This window comes from Peromyscus californicus, unplaced genomic scaffold (assembly GCF_007827085.1).
Source record: "Peromyscus californicus insignis strain IS unplaced genomic scaffold, ASM782708v3 Scaffold_22__1_contigs__length_63687245, whole genome shotgun sequence".
In the NCBI taxonomy this organism is placed as follows: Eukaryota; Metazoa; Chordata; class Mammalia; order Rodentia; family Cricetidae; genus Peromyscus; species Peromyscus californicus.
In genome coordinates, this window is record NW_026294525.1 from 19,351,030 (window position 1) to 19,375,018 (window position 23,989).

Genomic DNA, 23,989 nt, shown 5'->3' on the forward strand with positions numbered 1-23,989 from the left:
CCATCATGATCCAATAGGCAACCAACTCCCACAGGTTGCTGCCTTCCATTCCTATAAGCTGAAGCACATGTATGCATGCATGCACACATACACTCACACACACTAAAAAATAAAGTATAGTTGTAAGTCTGTATTTTAAAGCACAATTAGCAACAACTTCTTAATACATAAGCTATTCAATAAATAAATGAATAAATAGGTTATTCAATGCAAGGCATGGTTTAATGTTAGCAATTGCTCATCCCAACATGAAATTGACAAATATGGTACCACAAAGAAACACATATTATGATTCCTTTGGAATATAAAATAATGCTGATACCATTTTTTAAAAGCTACTAGGAGATGAGAACTCCCACGTGCTGCCCGTGTCTTCCTGATGTCTTCTGAGACAGGAGTTCTATGGGCTCTACAGACGACAAGTTGCTCCTGTCCAGCTTCTTCAGTAGAGTTTAGCTACAGTGCTGCATCTCTTCTTCTAAGGAGAACTTTCCTTTTAGAGGCTTAAGTCACACTGGTAATTTCACACTTTGCACACTGGGTTTAAATTAAATTAAATTCTGAACTGTGTGATGCTGTCTTACCCTTGATAGCCTAACATGTGTGCACACCAATTTCTTCTTCTATCATTGAGTAGTCTAGAAATCTCATTAGGCAGTGTTTAGAAGCACATTTTTTCCTGATGGCTAGATTCCCACATGATTTTAATCAAGTCATTAATATTTCTCTTTCTCTCTTCCCTCCTCTCTCCCATGTTCCTCCCTCTCTCTCTCTCTCTCTCTTCCCTCCTCTCCTCCACCTCTTCTTCCCTCTCTTCCTCCATCTCTCCTTCCTTCCCCTTCCCTCTTCCTCCCACATTTCCTCCCCTCCTGCCCCTTCTGAGATTGAACCCAGAGTCTTGTATGTGCCTGGCCTGTTTGCTTCACCAACCTATTTCTCCACCATTGTAGTTCTGATAAGCTCTTCTTAGGTAATGTGGCCCCTGTTATATGCTATATATTTGGAATTGATTTGAGCAACAGTAGCATGACTATCTTTGTTATATCCAGACAGATATAATAAATGATTATAATATGAAAACAAGTCTGAGGAGACATAGGCAACTCACGGAATAGACCACATAGGCAAACAAGAGGGCTTGGGTCTTATTCTTTGCTCTACTATAATTCTAAGCTTCCAGGGTTATAATTAACATCTATTGACACTATGAACTATCCCTGAAGAACAGGAAGAAAGAAATAAGGAAGGAAGGAAGGAAAGAAAGAAAGAAAGAAGGAAGGAAGGAAGGAAGGAAGGAAGGAAGGAAGGAAGAAAAATTAGGAAGGTAGGCAGGCAAAAGCTTTTCTGAACACAGAAGCATACACAGTATTATACTGTTTCTCTATTATTTCTACTTATGTATGCAATTGTGAGTATTTTATTTGCATATAAATCTTTAGTATAACATATTTTTGACACAGTGCTTCACTATATAACCCTAGATACCTGCAGTTATGGAGACCACAGTGGCCTTGAACTCACCGAGATCTGCTTGTCTCTGCCTCCTGAGTGCTGAAATTAAAGATATGTACCTTTAGAATCTATATTTATTGTTACTCTTTCCTAACAACTATGGGTAATATAATTTTACAAACATAAAAGTTGTCTATATATTTCTTTAAAGGTTCACAGGTCTAATTGGTACATAAGGTTTTTTGTTTTTTTGTTGGTTTTTTTTTTTTTTTTGGTTTTTTGAGACAAGGTTTCTCTGTGTAGCTTTGGAGCCTGTCCTGGAACTTACTAGGTAGACCAGGCTGGCCTCGTACTCACGGAGATCCACCTGCCTCTGCCTCCCAAGTGCTGGGATTAAAGGCGTGCACCACCACTGCCCGGCTGAGGTGCATGAGTTTTGCTTAGTAGACAAAATATGACCATATGAACATACAAGTCCTCAATGATGAAATGTTTTATTTTTCATAAATTACACAGTAAAAATATTAAAACATAAACATAATATGACAGAAAATATGAGAGACTACACAGACTGTGAGCAATAACATTTTATAATTGTGTGATCCATTTACCGTTCAGCATGTAAGATACAAGAGGAATGAGTAATATTTAAAGCGTGGCTGGAGAGACATCTCAGTATTAAGAACACTGGTTGCTATTGCAGAAGACCAAGGTTCTGTTCCCAGCACCCACATGGAGACTCACAATCATCTGTAACTTCAGTTTCAGGAGATTCAGTGCCCTCTTTAGACCTCCACAGGCACTGGGCATGCACATGGTATATATACATACATGCAGGGAAACACCCATACCCATAAAATAAAATAAATATTTTTAAAGTATTTAGGGTGACATACCTTTGATATCACTTTTCTCTAAGTCTTTTAGTGCTTGAACAAATGTCAGCTGAGTTTCAGTGAGAGGCCAGCTGTTAAACAATACCAAGCACTGTATGATATACTTGTAGCACTGTGAAAGGGAAGGCAGTGAGTCAGGACAAGAAAAAGAAGCCATGCAGTATGTGCACTGAAAGACGTATTAGGTCAAGCTTTTAATGTGTCATTTTATGAATCATACCATCATAGGTTAATTAAATGATAGCATGTTTCCCAAAACTTTCTGTGGTGGTTTGAATAAGAATGGCCCCCATAGGTTCTTATGTTTGAATGCTTTGGTGCCAAGTCAGTAGAACTGTTTTGGAAAGGATTCGGAGGTGCTGCTTGTTGGAGGAGGTGTGTCCTTGAGGGTGGACTTTGAGGTTTCAAAAGACCATGCCAGACCTAGTCTCTGCCTCCAACTTGCAGATACGATGTTAGCTCTCACCCACTGCTCCAGTACCACGCCGCCTGTTGCTATGCTCCCTACCACGATCATCATAGACTCACACTCTGAAAGTAAGCGAGTCCCCAGTTAAATGCTTTCTTTTATAGGATGCCTTGGTCATGGTGTCTCTTCAGAGCAGTACAGCAGTAACTGAGACAGCCTCTAACACTCAGTAAAAATGCATTTGGCATTCTCCATCCCAACTACTGCCTCTATCATCTAAGTTTCTAGTTTTCACCTCTGCATTGGGCATAAAGTGAAATCTCATTTCTGTCATATTTTCATACTTCCTTATATTATTTCAGAGGGTGAGTATCTTTTCAAAGTGGTTGGCTTTTAGGATTCTCTTTTCTTTATACTTAAGTCATAAAACCAGTCCCCTGCATCATCTGTGTCTGTTATTACTTTCATGGATTAAATTTCCCACTTAAATCTGTAGCACACCTTGAGTCCACCTTTATTATAGTGTTAGCAGTGACAAGCAAGTTCCCTAGCCTCTAATAGATTACCTTTTCTCCTTTAACTAATAGTTTCACCTCTATATTTAAAAAAAAAAAATCAGTGTTTCTTTTTATGATCACTAGTTTTATGTTAGCTTTGAAGGGCTCTAGCAGGTCCAAGCATGGCAAACACGGTACCAACAGGCTTTGCCTTTTACCCCTTTTGACTTCGCTAAACCATTAAATTACATTCCTAAAGCTAGCCCCCAAGGTCCATTCCCTTATTTGGCCACTGACTCATTCCTGAGACTGAATCTCAAGGCACAACTATTGAAACACCAAGGTCCAGCAATAAAAATTCGTAATTTTGACTAACCTAATTAAAATACCCAATCAGAACTTACTAACACACCCTAGCTCGTTCTAAAACAGAACTCCCCCTTTTCTCTCTTAAAATTAACACTTGAAAAACTATTTCCTGTTGTTTCTGCTGGATTCAGGATTCAGACTCAGTCATCTTGTCTCTGTGCCTTGCTTAATAAAGGATCTCTTTGTGTTTGGTTTGTGCTTGGAAATTGGTGTTTGGGTATGGTGTGTGCCTAATTCGGGTTCCAGAGGGTAGCAACCCACAGTGCACAGGTCTCTTCAAACTTGGCATAGGGCTAGAGTTATTTGAGAGATGGGAAACTCAATTAATAAAATTCCTCCATAAAATCGAGCTACAGGCAAGCCTGTAGTGTTTTCTTAATTAGTGATTGATGTGGGAGGAGGGCCCATTCTACTGTGGGTGGCACCACCCCTGGGCTGGTGGTCCTGGGTTCTATGAGAAAGCAGACTGAACATAAACAACAGGGTCATGTAACATTTAGCAAGGGAAAACTTTGAAGGTATTATAATTGCAATTTTAGTGCTTTATCTCTTTCCTCGGAGTATTATCTTCTTACAAATGAGTTTTGCCAAACTCCTTTCTCACTCCCCACCAGCCCCCTCACTTCTCCCCTGGCCCGAGTGTCTAATTCTGCAAGAACAGACTTGTCCACACTACTCAATGGCCTTGAAATCCCATCCCATTTTCTTATGTTTATAAATTCATGCCTTATGTATTTCTCTTGGTCTTATGAGTAGCATACATTAGAATCGTAAAATCTAGCTGGGTGGTGGTGGTGGTGGCGGCGGCGGCGGCGGCGGCGGCGGCGGCGGCGGCGCACGCCTTTAATCCCAGTACTCGGGAGGCAGAGCCAGGCAGATCTCTGTGAGTTTGAGACCAGCCTGGGCTACCAAGTGAGTCCCAGGAAAGGCACAAAGCTACACAGAAAAACCCTGTCTCGAAAAACCAAAAAAAAAAAAAAAAAAAAATCATAAAATCCAAAACTGTGAATAATTCATTTTAAGGGTTTTTTTTTTTTGCACATTTCATTGATTTTCTTTCCCCATCATTCTCATTCTCAGAACCTTGTCTCTTTTTCAATGAGCAATTATTTAGCTGTTTCTAACTTTTGTTGCAATAGCTCAGCTCATATGTTTCAGATTATTCATGCCTAGCTGATTAATCAAAGTCAGTTATTTCACTAAATATATATTAGTGTTGTTGACAAAGCATAATTTGTTGAGTTTTTATTAAAAACTCATTGAGTTCTATGTTTCATAAAGTCTCAGTTGATATTCTTTTTAACTAAAATATTATTTAACGTATTTTATCATGTTTTCACACTTATGGGCTTTTAAACTATTAATTATTAATGTATTTGCTGTTGCTTTCTGCTAATACCACATATCTTTAGGCACTTTGGCTTTTATTGAAGCACTCATTTTTTTTTTTTTTAATCACAAAATATTTATCTTTTTAAAAATAATTACATGGGTGCTGGGAACCAAACTTAGGTCCTTGGCAAGAGCAATGAACATTGCAAACCCCCAAGTTATCTCTCCAGCCCCAAACCTGTCTTTCAAAATATCCTGAGTGGAGTGGGGAGATGACTGAGTGAATTAAGAACTTCTCCTGAAAGTGTGCAGACCTGAGTTCAAATTTCAAGAACTGTTCTAAAGCTAGGCGTGGTAGCTGTGTCTGTAATCCCAGCACTCCTGTGGCAAGATAGAAGCTGGAGGCAGGGGAATCCTAGAATCTGGGCCAGCTAACCTGGGTTTGCACAGTAGCAAACCACAAAGAGATCCTGCTACAAACAAGACAGAAGGCAAGGACTTTGACCAGAGGTTGTCCCCTGGCTTGATATGGTATGCTTTGACACATGTCTCCATACTCATGCACATGAGTGCTCACACACACACACACACACACACACACACACACACACAGAGGAAGCAATAAAATAGCCCGCGTATGCCAAGACAAAGACACTATAATTCGAAATTTCAAATCCCCAAAATGGTTCTTAGTTTGCTCCTCAGCAACACTGGTTTCCAGGAGGCATGCATTGAACATTTCAATTGGGTTACTGACTCACCTGCTCTCTACACCGTTCTAATAGCTTTTCAAATTTCTTCTTAGTTGGGCAGGTGGGTGTCTCCATGTTAGTTAAGGCCACAGCTACTTGATTCAGTCTTCTTTTTATTTTTAGATTTGTCTGTAATGATTTCTAAATAGTGTGACCTTGAACATCATCACAGTTATGTCCCAGTCCCTGTTTACATCCTGTGATAGGTTCTTCCCTGGTTTTCTTTTTTTTTTTTTTTTTTTAACATTTATTGGTTCACTCTGTGTGCCTGTGCACATGTGTATGCAGGTGTACTTGCCTGTGAATATGCACAGGGAGACCAGAGCCAGGTCTGAGTTCCTTTTGCAGTTGTTCTCTGCCTTACTTTTTGAGACAGTCTCTCACTGAATCCAGAACTTTCCAATTTGTCTAAACTAACTGACCCTAGGATCTGCTTCTCTTGGTCTCCCAGCCTGGAGTTACATACGTACATTGTACCCACCGAGCCATCTTCCTAGCCCCAAAGAATTCTCCCCCCCCCCCCCAGCTGATGTACCTGTTGCGGTGTGCTACAATTTTCTTCTACAATGGGCACATTCATAACTTCTTCTTCCAGCAGAGGCAGACCTGATTCTGCTGCCGCCATTCCAGGTCTGCCCTTGAAGGACTTCTGACTCGTTGGGCCAGTTTTTTTCTTAGTCATCACTTCTGGTTCTTTCTTAGGTGAGGTATGAGATAAGAGGATTTGCTTGCTAGCTAAAAAGGAGAACTACTATGTTAGCATATTTGGTGTGCATTGGTATTACTGGTTATAGCCTACATATACACTTAAAAGGGCATGCATATTTTTAGAAGATTAAAAAAACCCACTGGATCTTTTCAAATTTTCTGGTCTTAGAGTTATTTATTAAGAACGTTCATGTGGGGCTGGAGAGGAGATGCATTAGTTAAGAGCACATGCTGCTCCTAAAGAGGATCCTGGTTTAGTTCCCAGCATCTACCTGGTACCTTAAAACCACCAGTGGCTCCAGTTCCAGGAGGTCCAAATCCTTCTTCTGGCCTCTGTGGGACCAGGCATGCACATGGTGCCATTCATACATGTAGGCCAACACTCATATACATACATAAATCTTAAAAAATAAAAGCAGACTTATGTATAAAAAATAAATTTTCTCAAAGTTTTCTTTAAAGGAGAGTCATAACCAGTCTGTCAGTTTTTAGAGCCTAATTAGACAAATAATTACATTGGCATCACTGGAGTCAAGTACAGTGTTTGTCAAGTGTGAAGTTTTGGTTTCACTTTAAATTAAACATTTTAAATGCCTCAGCAGCACAAGCATTCACTCAGGAATGCAGTCCACACTCCAGGTAGGTACTTACACTGGGAGCTCAATGCTCTTTCACTCCCCAGGAAGTAGAAGGCAGGGATGATGGCCTGCCCTTTGCCTGTGGCGCTCACCATGATCTCCTCACTTTCCAGCACCTGCAGCTTGATGAAGGCGTCGGGCTTGGACGTGCGGACCTGTATTGTGATGTACTGTGCCACGGTCACTTTGATGGAGTACCTAGGGTGAGAAAAGTTCAGCTTTAGGAGCAAGCACACTGGTCTCTGTTCAAGGTGATGAAGGAAATGGTGTGATGTTCTCATTTGATCGTCTGAAAGTAAAGCAGCTTTGTAAGGCCCACAGACATGCTAAAACATTCAATTGGCTACAGACTTTGACAAAGGAGCCCCAAATGACACAGTCAAGAAAAACAGTAGCACGTTTCCATTATTAGAAAACTCCAAGTAGGAAATGTACCTTTTTGTTAAGTACAACAGGAAGCCACTTATGAAACAGAATAGATCTAAAAGCCACCATCCTTGACAGTCACGTGACCAGCACTACATGTCACATGTTCACACCACTTTACAGTAGAAAAAGAACAGCTCATAGAAGCAGACCTTTGCAAGTTTCGCCCTCAATACCACTTTGCTCCGAAGAATAAAATACAGAGAAACCAAAAGTATTCTCAGTGCCCTCCCCCCCCCATCTCAGTTTACCCTATATTGCCATGATAAACACAATGACCAAACACAACTTGGGGAGAAAAACATTTCTTTCACCTTATAGTTTACAGTCCATCGTGAAGGGCAGTCAGGGCAGGGACCTGAGGCAGAAACCATGGAGGAGTGCTGCTTACTGGCTTCCTCCTCTTAGCTTGCTCAACCTGCCTTTTTAAATACCCCAGAACCACCTGCTCAGGGGTAGGACTGCCTACTGAGGGCTGGGCCTTCCCACATCAATCACTAATTAAGAAAATGCCCATGAAACTTGCCTACATGCCAGTCCGATGGCATTTCCTCAATTTGAGGTTCCCTCTTCCCAGATGACTCAGCTATGTCAGGTGGGCAAATGACCAGCTAGTGTACCCCATACTCACCCTTTGATGCACAAGCTGGAAAGCTTCAGTAAGAAAGAGTAGGAAAAGACGATCAAGCCATACTTTCCTCCCTCCCAGGACAGAGTTGTAAGTTTTGTTTTTTTGGGTTTTTTTTAACTTTAAAAGCATTATTACAGTGTGTGTGTGTGCATGTGTGTGTGCGTATGTGTTATTTGATTCTCTCTTTCCACATTTACATGAATTCTTGGGATGGAACTCAGGTTGCCAGGGTTGCACAGTGTGTGGCAAGCATTTTACCCTCTGAGTCTTCTTTCTGGCCCTTGTTTTGTAATTTTTGCTGTTTTCTCTCTCTAGTAATTCTTCACAAATGCCCAAGACCCGGTAGACTTTCTTTTTTTCTAAGTGGATGCAAATAAAATAAGAAGCAAACCAGCAATATCCATCACTTTGCCCTCCAGACTGACCTGCCTTCCCTTCCAGGGGCCCCTCTCTGTGGTCCCCCCCCCCCCCCCCCCGCTTGGTTCTTCTCACCAATTCATCTCCCACTCACTTGCTCTGCACTGACCCAGAGTCTTGGTTTACACTGGCCAGGATTCCAAGGACGTGTACCTTCCACATAGAAACTTTTAGTCTTATCCTCTGAGCTCTTGGAAGACTCTATCAGGGTTGAAGGGATCCTCCAAGTCTTGTTTTTAGACACGGGTTGCCTCTGAGCAAAGCAACTTCACACTGTCCCTTCTCTTCGGATCTGCTTTCTCAAGCACCTCTGCCATTGATATCCCACACACATCAGAGAAGCAATGCTGTGCTCTCATTCACAGATTGGAAACAACATTCATCCTACAGTTTCCCAGGGTCTCCATGAGCTCAAATGGAATCAAAGGTCCTAAATGGAAGCCTCTAGCTCAGCTGTCTCTCTAGGATCATGTGACTGTTACTAATATTTACAAGCAAGAACTCAAGGTCGGGAGGGGTGAGTGGGAGGAGGGATGAGAGGGGAATCTGTGGTTGATATGTAAAATGAACAAAAAGTTTCTTAATAAAAAAAAAAAGAACCCTTTGCAGGAAAAAATAAAATATTCTATCTCCAGATTCAGGCCCCTCTTTCTGATTGGTTGAACTGTATCTCTTCGTCCTACAGAAGCCATATTGGAGACCTCACAAGGTCATCTTATGTGGAGATAGTTTTCATCATAAGGAAAAGTTAAAGGATGAGGCCAAAGCAAAATGGTTAGTGGCCTGAGAATAGCAGGGCAGACTTTAGAAACAGTCACACAATGAAACACTATATAAAGATGAAAACAGATTTGAGTGATGATCCCTTAAGCCAAAGAATGTCAGCAAACCACAGAATGACAAGGGGAAGTCATGAAAGAGATTCTTTCCACAGTGCTCTGGAGACACCTACCCTGGTAACAACTTGACTTTAGACTGTGAAATGAGGCATTTTTATTGTTTAGTCACTCAGTGTTCTGTCATGACCCTGACAGGGCAGCAGTGGCAGATCTATTACTACCTGAGCTATTCACAGCTCTCTAACGCTTCCTCTGTCTTTTGGCCCATTCCCCTTCACTCCTTTCAACATCTCAAAGCTGTCTGAGTTAATAAGTTCCATGTTTCACATCTTGAATAATTAAACAGAATTTCATGATAATGTAGCTATAGCCTTTTATTTAGAAATTATACTGATTTTTTTCAATTCATGCATTATAGGCATTTTTGTTTTGTTTTGTTTTTCAAGACAAGGTTTCTCTGTGTTGCCCTGCCTGTACTGACCTAGAACTCAGAAATCTGCCTGCCTCTGCCTCCCGAGTGCTGGGATTAAAGGAGTGCGCCACTGCCACTCAGCTATATTATAGACATAGTTTTTCACACAACTCTGATAATGTCAGTTTCCTTAGAATGCTTTAAAGCTTTCTGTTCTGTGTTAGGAGAGGCTTCCAAAAAGGATTGTGCAGAGGGATCTCTCTGTCCTGGCCGCTCCCTTTTGCATCCTGGAAATGCACTTTGCAAAGAAATGTCCTCCTTCCCAGAAAATGCTGAGCACTTTCCCACTCCTCAGGGAGCCTCCTCCCAGCTTCCCCACCTCTCTGCTCCACACCTTCAAGACCAGCTTCTGGGACTAACTTAGTTCGAGGTTAAATACCGCTTCTTAGTCTGTAAATGGCCTCAACAAGGCTCCATAGCTTCTGGTAAACAAACCAGTCAAGCTAGTAAACTAGTCACACTAGTAAACAAGTTAATCATTCCATTTTTAGTTTTTGCTCTCCTTTTTTCTTATTTTCTTTCTTATAGGCAATGTTGAAAATATGTTACAGGCCGGGCGGTGGTGGCACACACCTTTAATTCCAGCACTCGGGAGGCAGAGGCAGGTGGATCTCTACGAGTTCGAGGCTAGCCTGGTCTCCAAAGTTCCAGGAAATGCGCAAAGCTACACAGAGAAACCCTGTCTCGAAAAACCAAAAAAAAAAAAAAGGAAGAAAATATGTTACAGGAAGACAAATTGATAGGCAAATCCCCATTTTAGTCTGCTTTCATGCAGAATGTTCTTTATGCCTTTACCTAGGTTCATGTATAAAGCTTGAATTAATTAAATTAAAATATGTTCACGTATAAAGTTTAAATATGCACTTAGGGTTATACTATGTATATAGTTTTGTGTTTTAGTGTTATTGCTTATTCAGTTTTGATTTAAATTTTTTGCAATTTTAAGGAGGAAAGTTTTTGTATTGAATAAGAATTATAGGAAAAAATCAGGCAGAGTATTATTATTTGTCAAATTTTATCAATAAGACTTAGTTTTTTCCCTCTGAAAACCAACTCACTAATGTATGGTGCCTTTAAAATAGCTCTTCAATATAATAAAACCTAGAAAACAATAGGGTATTTTTTTTTAACTGGGCACCATAGATCATGTCCATCGTGGCTTTAACAATAAGGAGTAGCATTAAACCAAGTAAATGACTGAGTATTCACATGACTGACTACTGGAAGTCATAAAACAGCTAAGACATCTTGACATTATTGATAAATGACCATTACATAACACGATATGAAATGTCTGAACCACAAAGTTCTTACTGTCATGACTTTAAAAGTGGTAAACTATGACCAGAAAGAAATGATATAAGAAACAAGAACAAAGTGCCAACTAGGGCTGTTTGTTGGTTGTCTGATTATGAATGACACATATATTTAGTGTGTTTTCTAAATTCAGGGGGAAGAACATTTTCTATTAAAAAGAGAAAATATTTAATGCAGGCCAACAATGCATTGGGTACTGTGCTAGTTCCCATGTTTAAAGGACACGTGTCTGGCCTTCAGTTAGCTTGACTGTCATCTCTTGGAGGCCTGCTCTTTACTGAAGAAACAGAGGTGAATGAATCTGGGGGAGAAGAGAGTTGGGAAGGGGAACTCAGGAGTAGAGGGAGGGCAACCTGTGGTTGGATACATTACATGTGAGAAGAATCTACTTTCAATAAAACTAAGTTAAAAAACATTAATTCTCATAGAGGCTGAGGAACAGATAATCAGCTTATATATATATATATATATATATATATATATATATATATATATATATATATATATATATATACATAAGATGTTTACCACAAGAATGGCACCTGGAACAAATATATATGTTAGTAGTAAAGATAGATACATAAATTAAGAAGGAAGAGCGACCATGCAATGTATTAAAACAAATATAACAGAGTCCTAGATTCCCAAAACAACAACAAGTGAAGAGCTATTTTAAAGGCACCATACATTAGTGAGTTGGTTTTCAGAGGGAAAAAACTAAGTCTTATTGATAAAATTTGACAAATAATAATACTTATATGTAAAATATGTAACAAGCATAATGGAGACCCTAAAATTGTGCAGGAGCATTGAGAAAAGAGGGGGAGACACACACCAAGGCTGTGGTATGTCAGAATTAGAATCCACAGACACGATTAACGAAAGAAAGTGGGATCAGTACTAGGCCAATTCAAGGGGAATGAATAGGTGAGCATGAAAAGAAGGCTGGAGTGACAGGCAAGGATGCCCCGCCCCCCTATACCCCCCCAACCAGAGAGTAGCCAAAGATAAGGTGGAGCAAGGAGAAAGTCAAATAGCCATAGGAGACCAGAAAGAATCTTCAGTGACAGTGAAGTAAAACAAAGCCTAAGAAAGGGTATTAGCATTATTTGAAACTGTACAGGTTTGATCATCCATTCAACCTTGCTAATGTTAATTAGTTATTTTCATAAATTTACAAAAATTAAAATTTAATGCACTTAGAAGTACAAATTCATTTTAATAAAAATATTTTAAGAACATCTTTATCTGTCTATTCTATACTTGTACCTGAACATGATTTTCCTGTCATTAGGAATGTAGTAGTCTCTGATTTCCTTTATGGTGAAGGTGTTGCACGGAGCATCTCGGGAAAGAAATGGAAGTGGGTTGTAAGAGCCAATGAGCCTCAGTTTCCACCGTGCGCCTGACACGTAGTTGTCCCCAGTATATGCTTCAGCCACAAATGTGTAGCCTTTCTAAAATAGAAGGCAACCACACACAGGATTCACATTGCCATGAGGCTCTCAAATACATGGTCCACACGTGGAAATAAATTTGCTATCATAATAAATATGCTCCCCATAGGTCCAAGATCTCCTAATAACCATCAAGCCATTAGCATTATGTTTAAAATCCTTAGAAATAATCAGATTAGGGTTGAGGATGTATCCAAGTGGTAGGATGCTTGCTTAGCTTGTGTGTACCCCTGGGTTAGATCCTCAGTGCTGTGAAGAAATAAACTCTGAGAAATCTCACAAGTCAGTGCCCTAAATCCCACTGTTCCATCTTTGAGAAATTATGACCTAAGTAGGGAGATGACTGTTAGTTTAATTGAAGAAGCATATACATTTGCAAGCCTCATTCCAATAAGAGTCCTTATCAAGCATCAAAGGATGCCTTGTGAAAATTCAAAGGAATTAAACAGAATCCTACAGGCCAAAATGACTTTATAAGGAAGAAGAACTTGATTAGATCATCTAACTAACGTACTAGTAAATAATAACAAAGCTGTTGAATTTCATTTGGGGCAGGATGTCTCTTGAAGAGGGCTCCAGTCAGGTAACAAAGTTGGGTAGCACCCAGGGCTACATTTTTATTTCTCTTTGTATTAGCCTTAGACATCCTCTGTATAGGTAAAGATGTTCACCTGTCTCTGGAAACCATCTCTGGGATATCATACCAAGATGGTTCATTAATGCCGGAGCAAATTATTTAGTGGTAAAGACAGAAGGATAGCAATGCCTTGTAGGCTATGTGGTGCTAGTGCAAGCCTTTAATCCCAACACTCAGGAGGCAGAGGCAGGCAGATCTCTGTGAGTTTGAGGCCAGCCTGGTGTACAGAGCTAGTTCCAGGACAGCTAGGGCTGTTACACAGAAACCCTGTCTCAGAACAAAAAAGAAAGGAAGGAAGGAAGGAAGGAAGGAAGGAAGGAAGAAATGCCTAGTAGAAAAAAGGGCTTCAATTTACAGTAGTGTCTTCCAGGATGAGTTTTGCGAAATATTGACCCAATGCATTTTATGAACAGTGTTTCTGTGATGCAGTACATTTGGGAAGCAGTATGTTTTCCCTCTCTGGACATATGGTTACACATATGTTGCCATGCTTGTCAGGTCCCAGGGTGTTAATACAGACTACAGGGCAAAGATTTAAGCAATAATCAGTTTTGTTTGCATCAGTTTTGTTCTGAGGTAACATTCAGTGCCACATTTTACCTGGGACATAAATAATTATCAAGCATATTTAAAGACTGAGAATCGCGAAGAGATGACAAGCCATACTTAAAAAAAAAAAAGAAAAGAAAAGAAAGGCGCCATGGAAAGCTAATTCTCTGTTCACACATGTCAACTTTTCTTGCACAGGCTTCCCATTTCCTTCCCTAAAAGTCAGATAGATACAGAGGGCAGAAGAGACAGGAGAGAGGGATGGGGGTGTTGGTTACAATCTGAATTTGTCATGTGAAATGGAGATGGAATGTGCTTCTTCATTTCTACATTTTGACTCAACTTGCCTCCTTGAGAAAAATACATGTGAATTAACCTTAGTTTAGAGAGCCAGCCATGATAAAACACAAAAACAAACACAAAGAAGAAACTCAAAACTACACACACACACACACACACACACACACACACACACACACACACACACCAAAACCTGTGAATTAAATATTTTTAAATGTCCCTTCCTAAATTAAGTATTGATGACTAATATTAATATAACTTATTTGGTGAAAGAGAAATCATCTCCAGATTTTGATGGCATCTATGATTTTTCTAGACTCTGCCTTTAGACCAGTAGTTCTCAACCTGTAGGTCATGACCCCTTTGGGGGTTGAACAACCCTTTTGCAGGGCTTGCCTAAGACCATTGAAAACACAGATATTTACATTAAGATTCATAACAGTAGCAAAATTCAGTTATGAAGCAGCAATGAAAATAATGTTATATTTGGGGACGACCACAACATAAGGAACTGTACTAAATGGTTGAAGCATTAGGAAGGTTGAGAACCACTGCCCTAGACAAAACCATTTCCTTGCTTTTGAGCTTTCTTAATTAATATTTATGATAACAAATTAAATTGTTTCTGTTTAAACAAAAGTCTAAGTTAAGTCTGATAAATGACAATGCAAAAATTGTCTATGTGTAAAAACAAATTTGTTATGGAAGGGCCTGCATTCTTTTCTACCATTGGATTTAGTACAAGACATTCTGCTGTGGAAGGTAGCATTCATAGGTAAGGGAAATTTCACAATCCTGGAATTTTTGATGAAATATCATTTGTTAGGCCATGAAGGAGAATACATAGCAGGAAGAAACACAATGGGTTAAATTCAGTTCATAAAGGCATACTTGATGTGTGAAAAATGAAAAGTGTTACTGAAATAAAGGTAATTGAATATCATTTCAACAAGTGGTAAACATAATGACCATAACTTAAAATGATATGGTTAAATATAGATAAAAAATGGATCCATTGGCTTTAATAATATGAATTTTTTAAATTATGATTCAGAACATAATATCAAATACAAATGACTTCCATATAAAATATTTGTTTACCAGATTGCCCCATAAACTATATATTTGATACTTCTCTGATTTAATGTGAAGTAAAAATAATTAAAGGTACTAGGTATAATTTGATACTATCTTCCAATTTTATAAAATCTGATGCCCAAATCAAGAAAATTTATCTCATGAAAAAATAATAGAAAAATTGAGTTTACTAAACATGAGTTTTAAAAATTATGAGAACTAATAAATTCATTAAAAACAATTTTTAAAATATCACTATGCATATGTATACATACATATATAAATAATCAGTAGGATTAAGTTGTTTAATCAAGAATTTTAGTTGGGTGTGTTAGTGCATGCCTTTAACCTTAGCACTCAGGAGGCTGAGGCAGGCAGATCTCTGAGAACTTGAGACCAGCCTGATCTACATGGTGAGTTCCAGGATACCCAGTGCTACACAGAAGGGCCTTGTCTTAAAATTATAAAAAGAAATTCTATTTTTCTTGTTTCCTCAAATCTCAAAAGTAGTTCAAAAGAACTGTTCAGTTTCTTATTGAATGAATTCATTTTACATCTATTCTTCATCCTTATGAAGTCAATATTCATTAGACATTCATTAGACAGGTCTGTCTAATTTACATAAAATAATGCATGATATTGTAGGCTGAAATGAACCTCAAAAGAAAAGTACAACCATAATCCAGAGGGAAAAATGATCAAGCTCAAAACCACAGGGCTAGAGAAGGGAAGTTAGGAGCAAAAGCAGCTCTCTGTGTTTGCTGCCCACGTCTACTATACTTGTCATGATGCCCTAATGGGGAATGTGATTGAAGGCATGAATAAGAGATTAAAATACCCAGAGAGGAAACATCTGACAGAAGGCCAGGGTCTCTCATCCATTCAGCAGGTAGCTTACAGTGCTTCTTGGCCTGATAGTCATACTGCCTTGGAAGACTGATGTTGGAGGCTGGGAACATGATCTCAGTCCCCTCATGCGTAAAGGCTATGTGTGAAGTAGAGACAAGCCTGGCCTGTTTCATTATAGGACCAAATGGACTCCTGGGATCTGCTTCTGTTTTAAAACCGATGTGGCTTTGGTTTCAACACTGGACATGTACAATGTGTACTTTCTGGGATGTGAAGTGTGTTGCAGCATTCACTAAAACTCTTCCTCCTAGATAGATTGCAAGCTCAGCTGCTGTGCTTGCTTCTGGGCTCCAATTCACTTTGTTTGAACATCTGGGGATATATTCTGCACCTACCTTGTTCTTGGAGTAAAGGTAAGGCACCACTTTCTGAAACACCTTCGGTACTTGCTCCATTGTGTCATTGTTAACAACATGCAGCATACAGACCGGGAGTGTAGTGTATACTTTGGGGACTAAGATCATATCTTGAGGAACCAAAAATGTTTCTCTAGAATTACAAAAGCACAGGCCTTTCTTAGTGTGACTCTTAATGCTTTAAATAGAATTTAAACCCAAAGAATCTTTGTGAAACCTTAAAATTGCAAGTAACTAAAAGGCTTGCATATCTTTTCCATTTCAATTTATTATTAGTGTCATTTTGATGTTCAAATGCAAACTCCCATTGTATACAACAGTCATGACTTGTACCAGATATACTATTGCTTGGAAATAAATGCTATCTAACTATACTGGAAACAGACTGATTTATTATGTTAATATATTCACTGAAAAATCTATAAATTGTTTACATTTTTATATTTTGATGGAAGGACTATTGATAAAAATTCTCTGACATCCCATCATATGTGTAGAAAATGTTATGTATATGTATGGAAAAGTTTTAACCAAATATGAAAGCAGTCTAGAGGCTGATTGATACTTTTACTGCTAACCATACTTTCACCCCAGACACTGCAGGTCAGAACACTGTATGCACCACTTGCCTGAATACTATAAACCAAGAATTCGGTGGCTGGTCTGCATAGTTCACCGTGTAGTCAGCAAAGGCAACCTTTGTTTCTTCATCTTGATAGCATGGGTAAGACTCCATAGACCTACACTTGCTTTTAAACATTAGTCTAGAAATGGAAAAGTGAGTATCAGTGACAAAGTACTTTTAAAATAAACTCCATTTACAGGAGAGAAGTAGCCCTTAACATAGCAAAATACCATGCCAGTAGCCATGTCAGAGGAGCAATTGACTCCTGGGTGTCAGTCCACCAGGACGCAACTCCTTGATGGGTGAATCTCAGATAGGCAAGGCCCCGAGACCACAGACCCCAGAGTGGCTTTTGCTTCTGCTGTGCCTTTACACGTTTGCCCCTGCCGTCTTTCTCTGGTATCCGGCATGGTGTGAATGGGTGTGGGGAGATCCCCACTGCCTGTAATGTAGTCTGTTTTCTCAAGGAAGCGTTCCCTTCTACTGGGCTTTTTTTTACCTGTGGATTGTTATGAAGATGATTCCTTCTTAAGCTGTACTGTCTATTTGATAATAATAATGCTAGTTTAAATAGAGTTTTGATTATTAAAAAATAAAACAAGGAAGTGTCACACAGCTAGAACACATGAGTTTCTATTGAGGAGCTGTATGGACTGTGACTTAGGTTAATGATTAAGGAAAACAATTGAGTCCAGTAGCCCAACTAGTTTAAATTCTTCTAATCTTAACGTTGTGAGAGGTGTTCACAGGTTTCAGAGTGCATCAAAGCTAAAACAAAGCTTTGAAAATAACAAAGTTAAACTAAGAAGTTTTTATCAAACAGCTTTGAGGTGAAAACTCAAGAAGATAATCTAAAGTTTGAGAAAGGCACATAGTTGAATCCAGAACTCTTTAAAGTCAGGGAACAAGAACGAAGCAGCCCAAATATGACTAGCTGATGTGCTTCTCTTACTAGGATTGGTTGATGACCAAAGATGGTGATTAATTCCTTGTGCCCATTTTTGCCCTCAATCTCCTTATATAAGAAACAATTGATGTACCCCAAAGATTTAAAATAGAGCTGACTAATTCTTTTCCATATATAAAAGTTGAGGTTTATGATCCTTTATAAAACTGATCCTCTATAAGATTACCTTTCACTGGGTGGCAGTGGTACACAACAGTAATCCCAGCATTCGGGAGGCAGAGGCAGGCAGTTCTCTATGAATTCAAGGCCAGCATGGTCTACACAGCAAGATCCAGGACAGACACCAAAAACTACACAGAGAAACCCTGTCTTGAAAAACAAAAACCAAACAAACAAACAAAAAAGGATTACCTTTCAAGTTAAGTAATAAAGTTATTGGCCCTTTCTTTGTAACTACAAAACTTCAGTAAAAGACCTGACTGAGAAAAATATCTTGCTTGCCTACATGGTTAATCTATAACAAGTTGCTTGGGTATGAATGTATGTGAGTTCTTGGGATAATCTGTTTTTCACCTGTAATACACAAAACATTTAATGATGTAAGGTATATGAAAAACATGCAGTTTTTTACATTTGTTTTGTATTCATTGTAATCATTCACTTGAAAACAGAATGTAAGCACATTGTAATTTTTACATTGCCTGAAAGATTTTGCTGGGATATAAAAGCTATAAGAAAAAGAACTTTTAAAAAAGAATTTTTAAAAAATGGGCTAGAAGGAAAACATCAAGAATGAGAGAGTTAGAAGGAAAACATTAAGAATGAGAGAAGGAAATCAACAGGAAAATAAAGAATAGAGAATGCAAAAGAAAAATAAAGAAAAGGTCTGAAGGAAACCATCAAGAGAGTGTGTGTCTTTTTCCCTAGTGGTTACCCTCAGATGAAAAAGTCTAGTATGTGCCAACTCTGTGCATTTCCCTTTGAGCCCTGCACTGCTGGGGGCTGGCCTCCCAGGCAGCAATAACATCAGATACCAGTGTTTTCCCAGTTGAGGTCAAAGAGGCACTGTGTAAGTTGTGGCAACTGATACCAAGAGAGAGAAGCACACTCTGGGTCAGTCGTGAACTACAACTTCCAAAGGCACTTGAAGTTGTCTGACGATTTTAACTGAAGGAGAATGTAATTCCCAAGAAAGGGAATAATTAATGCTCATAAATGGGAAATGAGGCTGGATGGTTAAGCTGTAAAGCTGGGGAAGTGGAAGCAGGCAAAGCAGTTGTCAGCTAGGTTGGGGCCACTGAAGGGTCCAGAGAGCGACTAGAAATTGGAAGGGAGCTTGTGAGGTTAATGTGGGCAAGGGGTGTGGACAATTCAATGACAAAGAACTAAGATCACAAACAAGAATATAATATTAGAATTTTCTTCCTCTATGTTTTCTGGCTCATGTAACTGACTAAAATAAATCATGATATCTGCTTGTCCCCTGCAGGGAAGCCTGTGGCATCTTCCACGACAGGGTGGGAGTTGGTGAGGTGCCTGAATCTATATCTAGCCTTAAAAGCACCAAGAATCTTGGATGTTTTTCACAGGTGCTATCTGGGATAGAGGCCATTATGGCCATATAGAACAGTTCTTTACTGGAAATCTAGAAGCATTCTTTAGCTAGAAGAGGCCTAGAAGTGTTGTTTACCTTAGAAGAGAAAGTGCATACTGTTCCATATTCATCTCTAATATCGACCAAATTTTTTGAAGTGTATCTGCAACGCTGGCATTTTCCTTTGTGTCTAAACAACAACAACATCAACAATAATAATAATAAACATTAAATCCATAAGATATCTGAACCATGACCTTGTGCACAGTTTTCATTTTGCAGGTAAAGACTTTGAAATCCCCTGTAGGAGGCATGTAGGTCTTTATGCTCATAGATAAGCACCAGAGAAACAAGGAATGTTAAACATACAGGATTGTCTCTTCAAAGAAAAAGATATATAACCTGTTTTCCAGCCAGAAGGCTGTGAACCAATGTGGTTAACAGTCTAGTAACCTCTATGCTATTCTGTATGGCCAGGCCACATCAGCTACCCCAGGTCCTATCATGAGCTTCTTTCTCTTGAGCCTGTCTCCCTCAGTTAATCTACAGAACCTATCTCTATGGAAAATGTCACTTTACTTTATAAGAGTTTTGATGGAGTTATGTCTTAAGCTTAGCTGTGAACATGGGATTGAGTTAATTATCACCAGGAAACTTTTTTTTCCCCAAATTGTGCTGTGCTTAAGCATGCCTAAAATAAACTAGCAGGGGTCAGATTCTTGAAGTTTGAACCAACACCAGTTACCGAGTCCTGCTGAACCAGACTTCCTTCTTGTGGCTTGACACTCTGCTGGCCATGGTGTTTGCAGAGACCCCCACAATCCACAAGTAAGATGTCTCCAGGCTCTCCAGTTTTGTAAGCAGTAAAAGCATGCTTAAACTATAGGGTTACAAATGTTTAGACGAGAGCACTGCTCACAGTATTTAACCATTTCCTCTCATCTTTAACCTGAAGACATTTGGGTTCTTCGACATTATTTAAGAAACTCATGAAATGGTTTGCATAAGGAGATCTTTTGTCACACCCAAAAAAACTCCTGTGGAAAACCTTAGCTCAGAAAAAAAAAAACCACCTAATTATAATAAGGAATACACCTGAATGGATGTCATGAACCTCAGTCTATGGCACTGTCAACAAATGGCTTCACAGTAGATGGACCTGCAGGGGAAATGCCATCCTGAGTAAATATCTCAGAGTCAACGTGTCAGAAACAGGCACTCTCAGATTTTTCTCATTGTCTTGCTTGAGTTTCTTCCCTGTTCTTCAGATTCTGAAATGGGAACCATAGCATCTCTGCTTATCTGCTGTGTGCCTGTAATGGAGCCGAAGCTTCATTGGTTTGGCCAGCTTCTCTGAAATAGTTGTCACCATGGGTATGTTACCCCTGAGATTCATTCAATGAATATGAGCGGAGTGAAAGAACTACATTATAAAATTGCTTGCATTTTTTCAGTTTCCACATGGGAAAAAAATCACCCTATGAATGTAATAGTTACTACTCACAGAGAGAACCAAAATCATATAAACATACTAGTTACTACTCAGAGAGAGAACCAAAACAAACCGGGCAGTGGTGGTGCACGCCTTTAATCCTAGCACTCAGAAGGCAGAGGCAGGTGGATCTCTGTGAGTTTGAGGCCAGCCTGGTCTACAGAGCTACACAGAGAGAACCAAAACATTTTACCATACAATGAGTTTGATGAATGTGTTTGTTTTCTAATGAAGGAAAACATGAAAATCAAGTAATTATAATATATTTCTATCTCTAGTTTGTTCTTTCTTTCTCCTTTCCCTTCCTTCCCTCCTTCCCTCCTTCATTCTTCCCACCTCCCTCCCTTTTTCCCTCCATCCTTTCCTCCCTCCCTTTCTTCCTTCTTTCCTTATTTCTTGATATGATACCCCAGATCAGTCTCGAACTAACACTAGCAATCTTCTGCCCTCATCCTTCTGAGTACTGGAACTACATGAATGCAACATCATACCTTCATTTTAATATTTTCTAGCATAAACTATTTACTTACATTTTAAAACACCTTTGGGTATCTTGACTTTTCACTCCCCAAACAAACTTTTCAGTATTGTCACTAAATGTTTCCCATAGAAATATTTTTTATAACAAAATATTTCAGTAAACTAAAAAGTTCTATCCGAGATAAATCTTTCCTCTCAAAAGGTCAATGGCTATCACATGATGAAAATGATTGAATACACCTTTTGAATTTTCATCTGATAATATAGGCATTTCTTCCCACAATCAATTTGATGCACCTGAAAACATTTCACTTCACAAATGTTAGAGCATATTGAAACACATTTCTGCCTCTAAATTAACATCAGCCTCATCATGCACAGAATCACTGGTGTCCTTCATTCTGTTACATTCAATCTGAAATTGGACAATAATCACCTACTTGGCTGAAGGTGAATGACCCTGCAAACTGTTCCAACCAAACTGGCCATGGTTGAAAAGAACTTACAATAGACTCAGAAATTAAGCTGATCATTTTCTCAATGATTCATGGAACGTACATTCTGTCTCAATGTGTAGTGTGTGGTAGCTGTGTGTGTATGTGTGTGTGTGTGTGTGTGGTGTGTGTGTGTGTGCACACGCATGCAATGGACACATGCATATGTGCACACACATGTGGATGCCAGAAGTTGATGTCAGGTGTCTTTCTTAGCTGTTCTCTAATGATTGACCACAGCAGGGTCTCTTGCCGAACCCTGAGCTCCCTGATGCGGCTCATCTGGCTGGACAGCTGGTCACAGGGATCTCTTTTTTCTTCCTCTCAAGTTCTGGGGCTGTTGGGTCATCACACCTACACAACTTTTCTGCGGAATCTGGGATCTGAACTCCAGTCCTCATGCTTCTACCTCATTGTCCCAGCCGTGACATTTAGCCTTTCAGCAAATAATCATTGTATATGCATGACATCTTGACATCTCTGACACTGGTGAATTCTGAGAATGAGAAAATGAACTCTAACTAGCTCCTTGCCTCAGGGGATTTCAGTACTTAATAGATAAATTAGTTCTGTAAAGCAGAGTGACTCTAAAATACCTTACATAAGGAAACACTCATTCCTATACACATGGGTCCATTTCAAGTATCTGAAAACCATACCTGGCATTCTGGCTTTCATGAGCAGTCTGACATAGGTCCCTTTCCATATTGATTGAATTTTCACTGCAGCAGCTATTTCCTCAGGAGAATACTCCTTCTCATTTATTGGCACACAATATTTAAGGTCTACCCATTCCGCTGTCAAGGGAAAGACAAGCACTGGATTGGAATTTACAGTTAATTCTTTCCCCAAAACTCTAATGCCTGCAACTGGGGAAGCCTTCAGACACAGAACATTCCACAAGGATGGACTGAGCATCCCTTTCACATTGTCCACTGAGCTTAGGCAAATGTCTGCAGAAGGAACGTGGATGAAGCTGTGCTATTTTGATGACCTGCATTGGATTCCCATCAGAAAATAGCCAGAGGCTTCCCTCAGAACATAAAGGAACCAGAATAGTGAGAACCAAATGTGGTAAGAGGAAGGAAGGAAGACAGTTGGATTGGGGTGTCTCCCAAAGGTTCCTTAATTCTTATCAGGTAGGTCAATGACAAATACAGAGGAATTCAGGGTTCCCTGGAAGTACAAAGGTCAATGACAAATACAGAGGAATTCAGGGTTCTCTGGAAGTACATATGATAAGGGTTAGGAAGTCCCCCAGGCAGATCTTGGAGCCCCTGGAGTATCCTAAAGAGGGCTTGAACTCCATGGCTGCCCAGCAGATCTGTTGTCTCTGCTATACAACAGCTGCACATACCCTTTTAAAATCATTCATTACTTCCATACTCAGATATTGAAAATGAATCAATACCTAAAGAGGAATCATCTACGATGACATCCAGGACGTCCGTGTCTAAAACCAGAGCCCGAAATGCAAATTTGAAGTTTAGAGGGGGCTTGGATATTTGAGATTTTTTCATTAAACGCCACAATGATATGTGGAATATCTGAAAAAGATAAAAATATTCACACACACACACACACACACACACACACACACACACACACACACATATAATTAACAATAGTGGCACGATCTAGTTTTGAATGACATATGGAGCTGTGTTGTTCTTCGCTGTTGAAAGCATATATGTAAAGATTGCATCTGTTGGAATGTGTGACAAGGTGGACAGTTGTCTTTTCACATTAAGCTGATTGTCTGGGACACACACTGCATTCTACCTTGATGCTTATACAGCAACAAAATGGTTTCTTTCTTCTCTGCATGGCAAGGTGCTCTTCTATGGTGGGTGCAGTCTTAGTTTATAAAGACTTTGCCAACAACATTCAAAATCAGCTTACATGTGAATAACGATAAAATATACTTTTAGTGCAAAGAAATTTTTGCTTGTGCTTT

The 23,989-nt window shown here is 39.4% G+C and overlaps 1 protein-coding gene across 8 annotated transcripts in view; it reads right to left on the reverse strand.

Annotated features, from left to right (window-relative positions):
* Positions 1-23,989, reverse strand: part of Adgb (androglobin) — a 136,153-nt gene that overhangs the window by 27,012 nt on the left and 85,152 nt on the right. For 5 of the 8 annotated variants that reach the window (XM_052751008.1, XM_052751011.1, XM_052751012.1 and 2 more), the window contains 11 exons: positions 23,444-23,579; positions 22,692-22,829; positions 19,663-19,756; positions 17,070-17,204; positions 16,420-16,573; positions 12,425-12,612; positions 7,067-7,251; positions 6,243-6,442; positions 5,717-5,836; positions 2,349-2,460; positions 1,522-1,551 (listed from right to left, as the gene is read on the reverse strand). In XM_052751008.1, coding sequence (XP_052606968.1) covers positions 1,522-1,551; positions 2,349-2,460; positions 5,717-5,836; positions 6,243-6,442; positions 7,067-7,251; positions 12,425-12,612; positions 16,420-16,573; positions 17,070-17,204; positions 19,663-19,756; positions 22,692-22,829; positions 23,444-23,579 — 1,492 coding nt within the window. The remainder of the gene's footprint in view (positions 1-1,521; positions 1,552-2,348; positions 2,461-5,716; positions 5,837-6,242; positions 6,443-7,066; positions 7,252-12,424; positions 12,613-16,419; positions 16,574-17,069; positions 17,205-19,662; positions 19,757-22,691; positions 22,830-23,443; positions 23,580-23,989) is intronic. The other 3 variants (XM_052751010.1, XM_052751014.1, XM_052751009.1) reach the window with 2 other exon arrangements.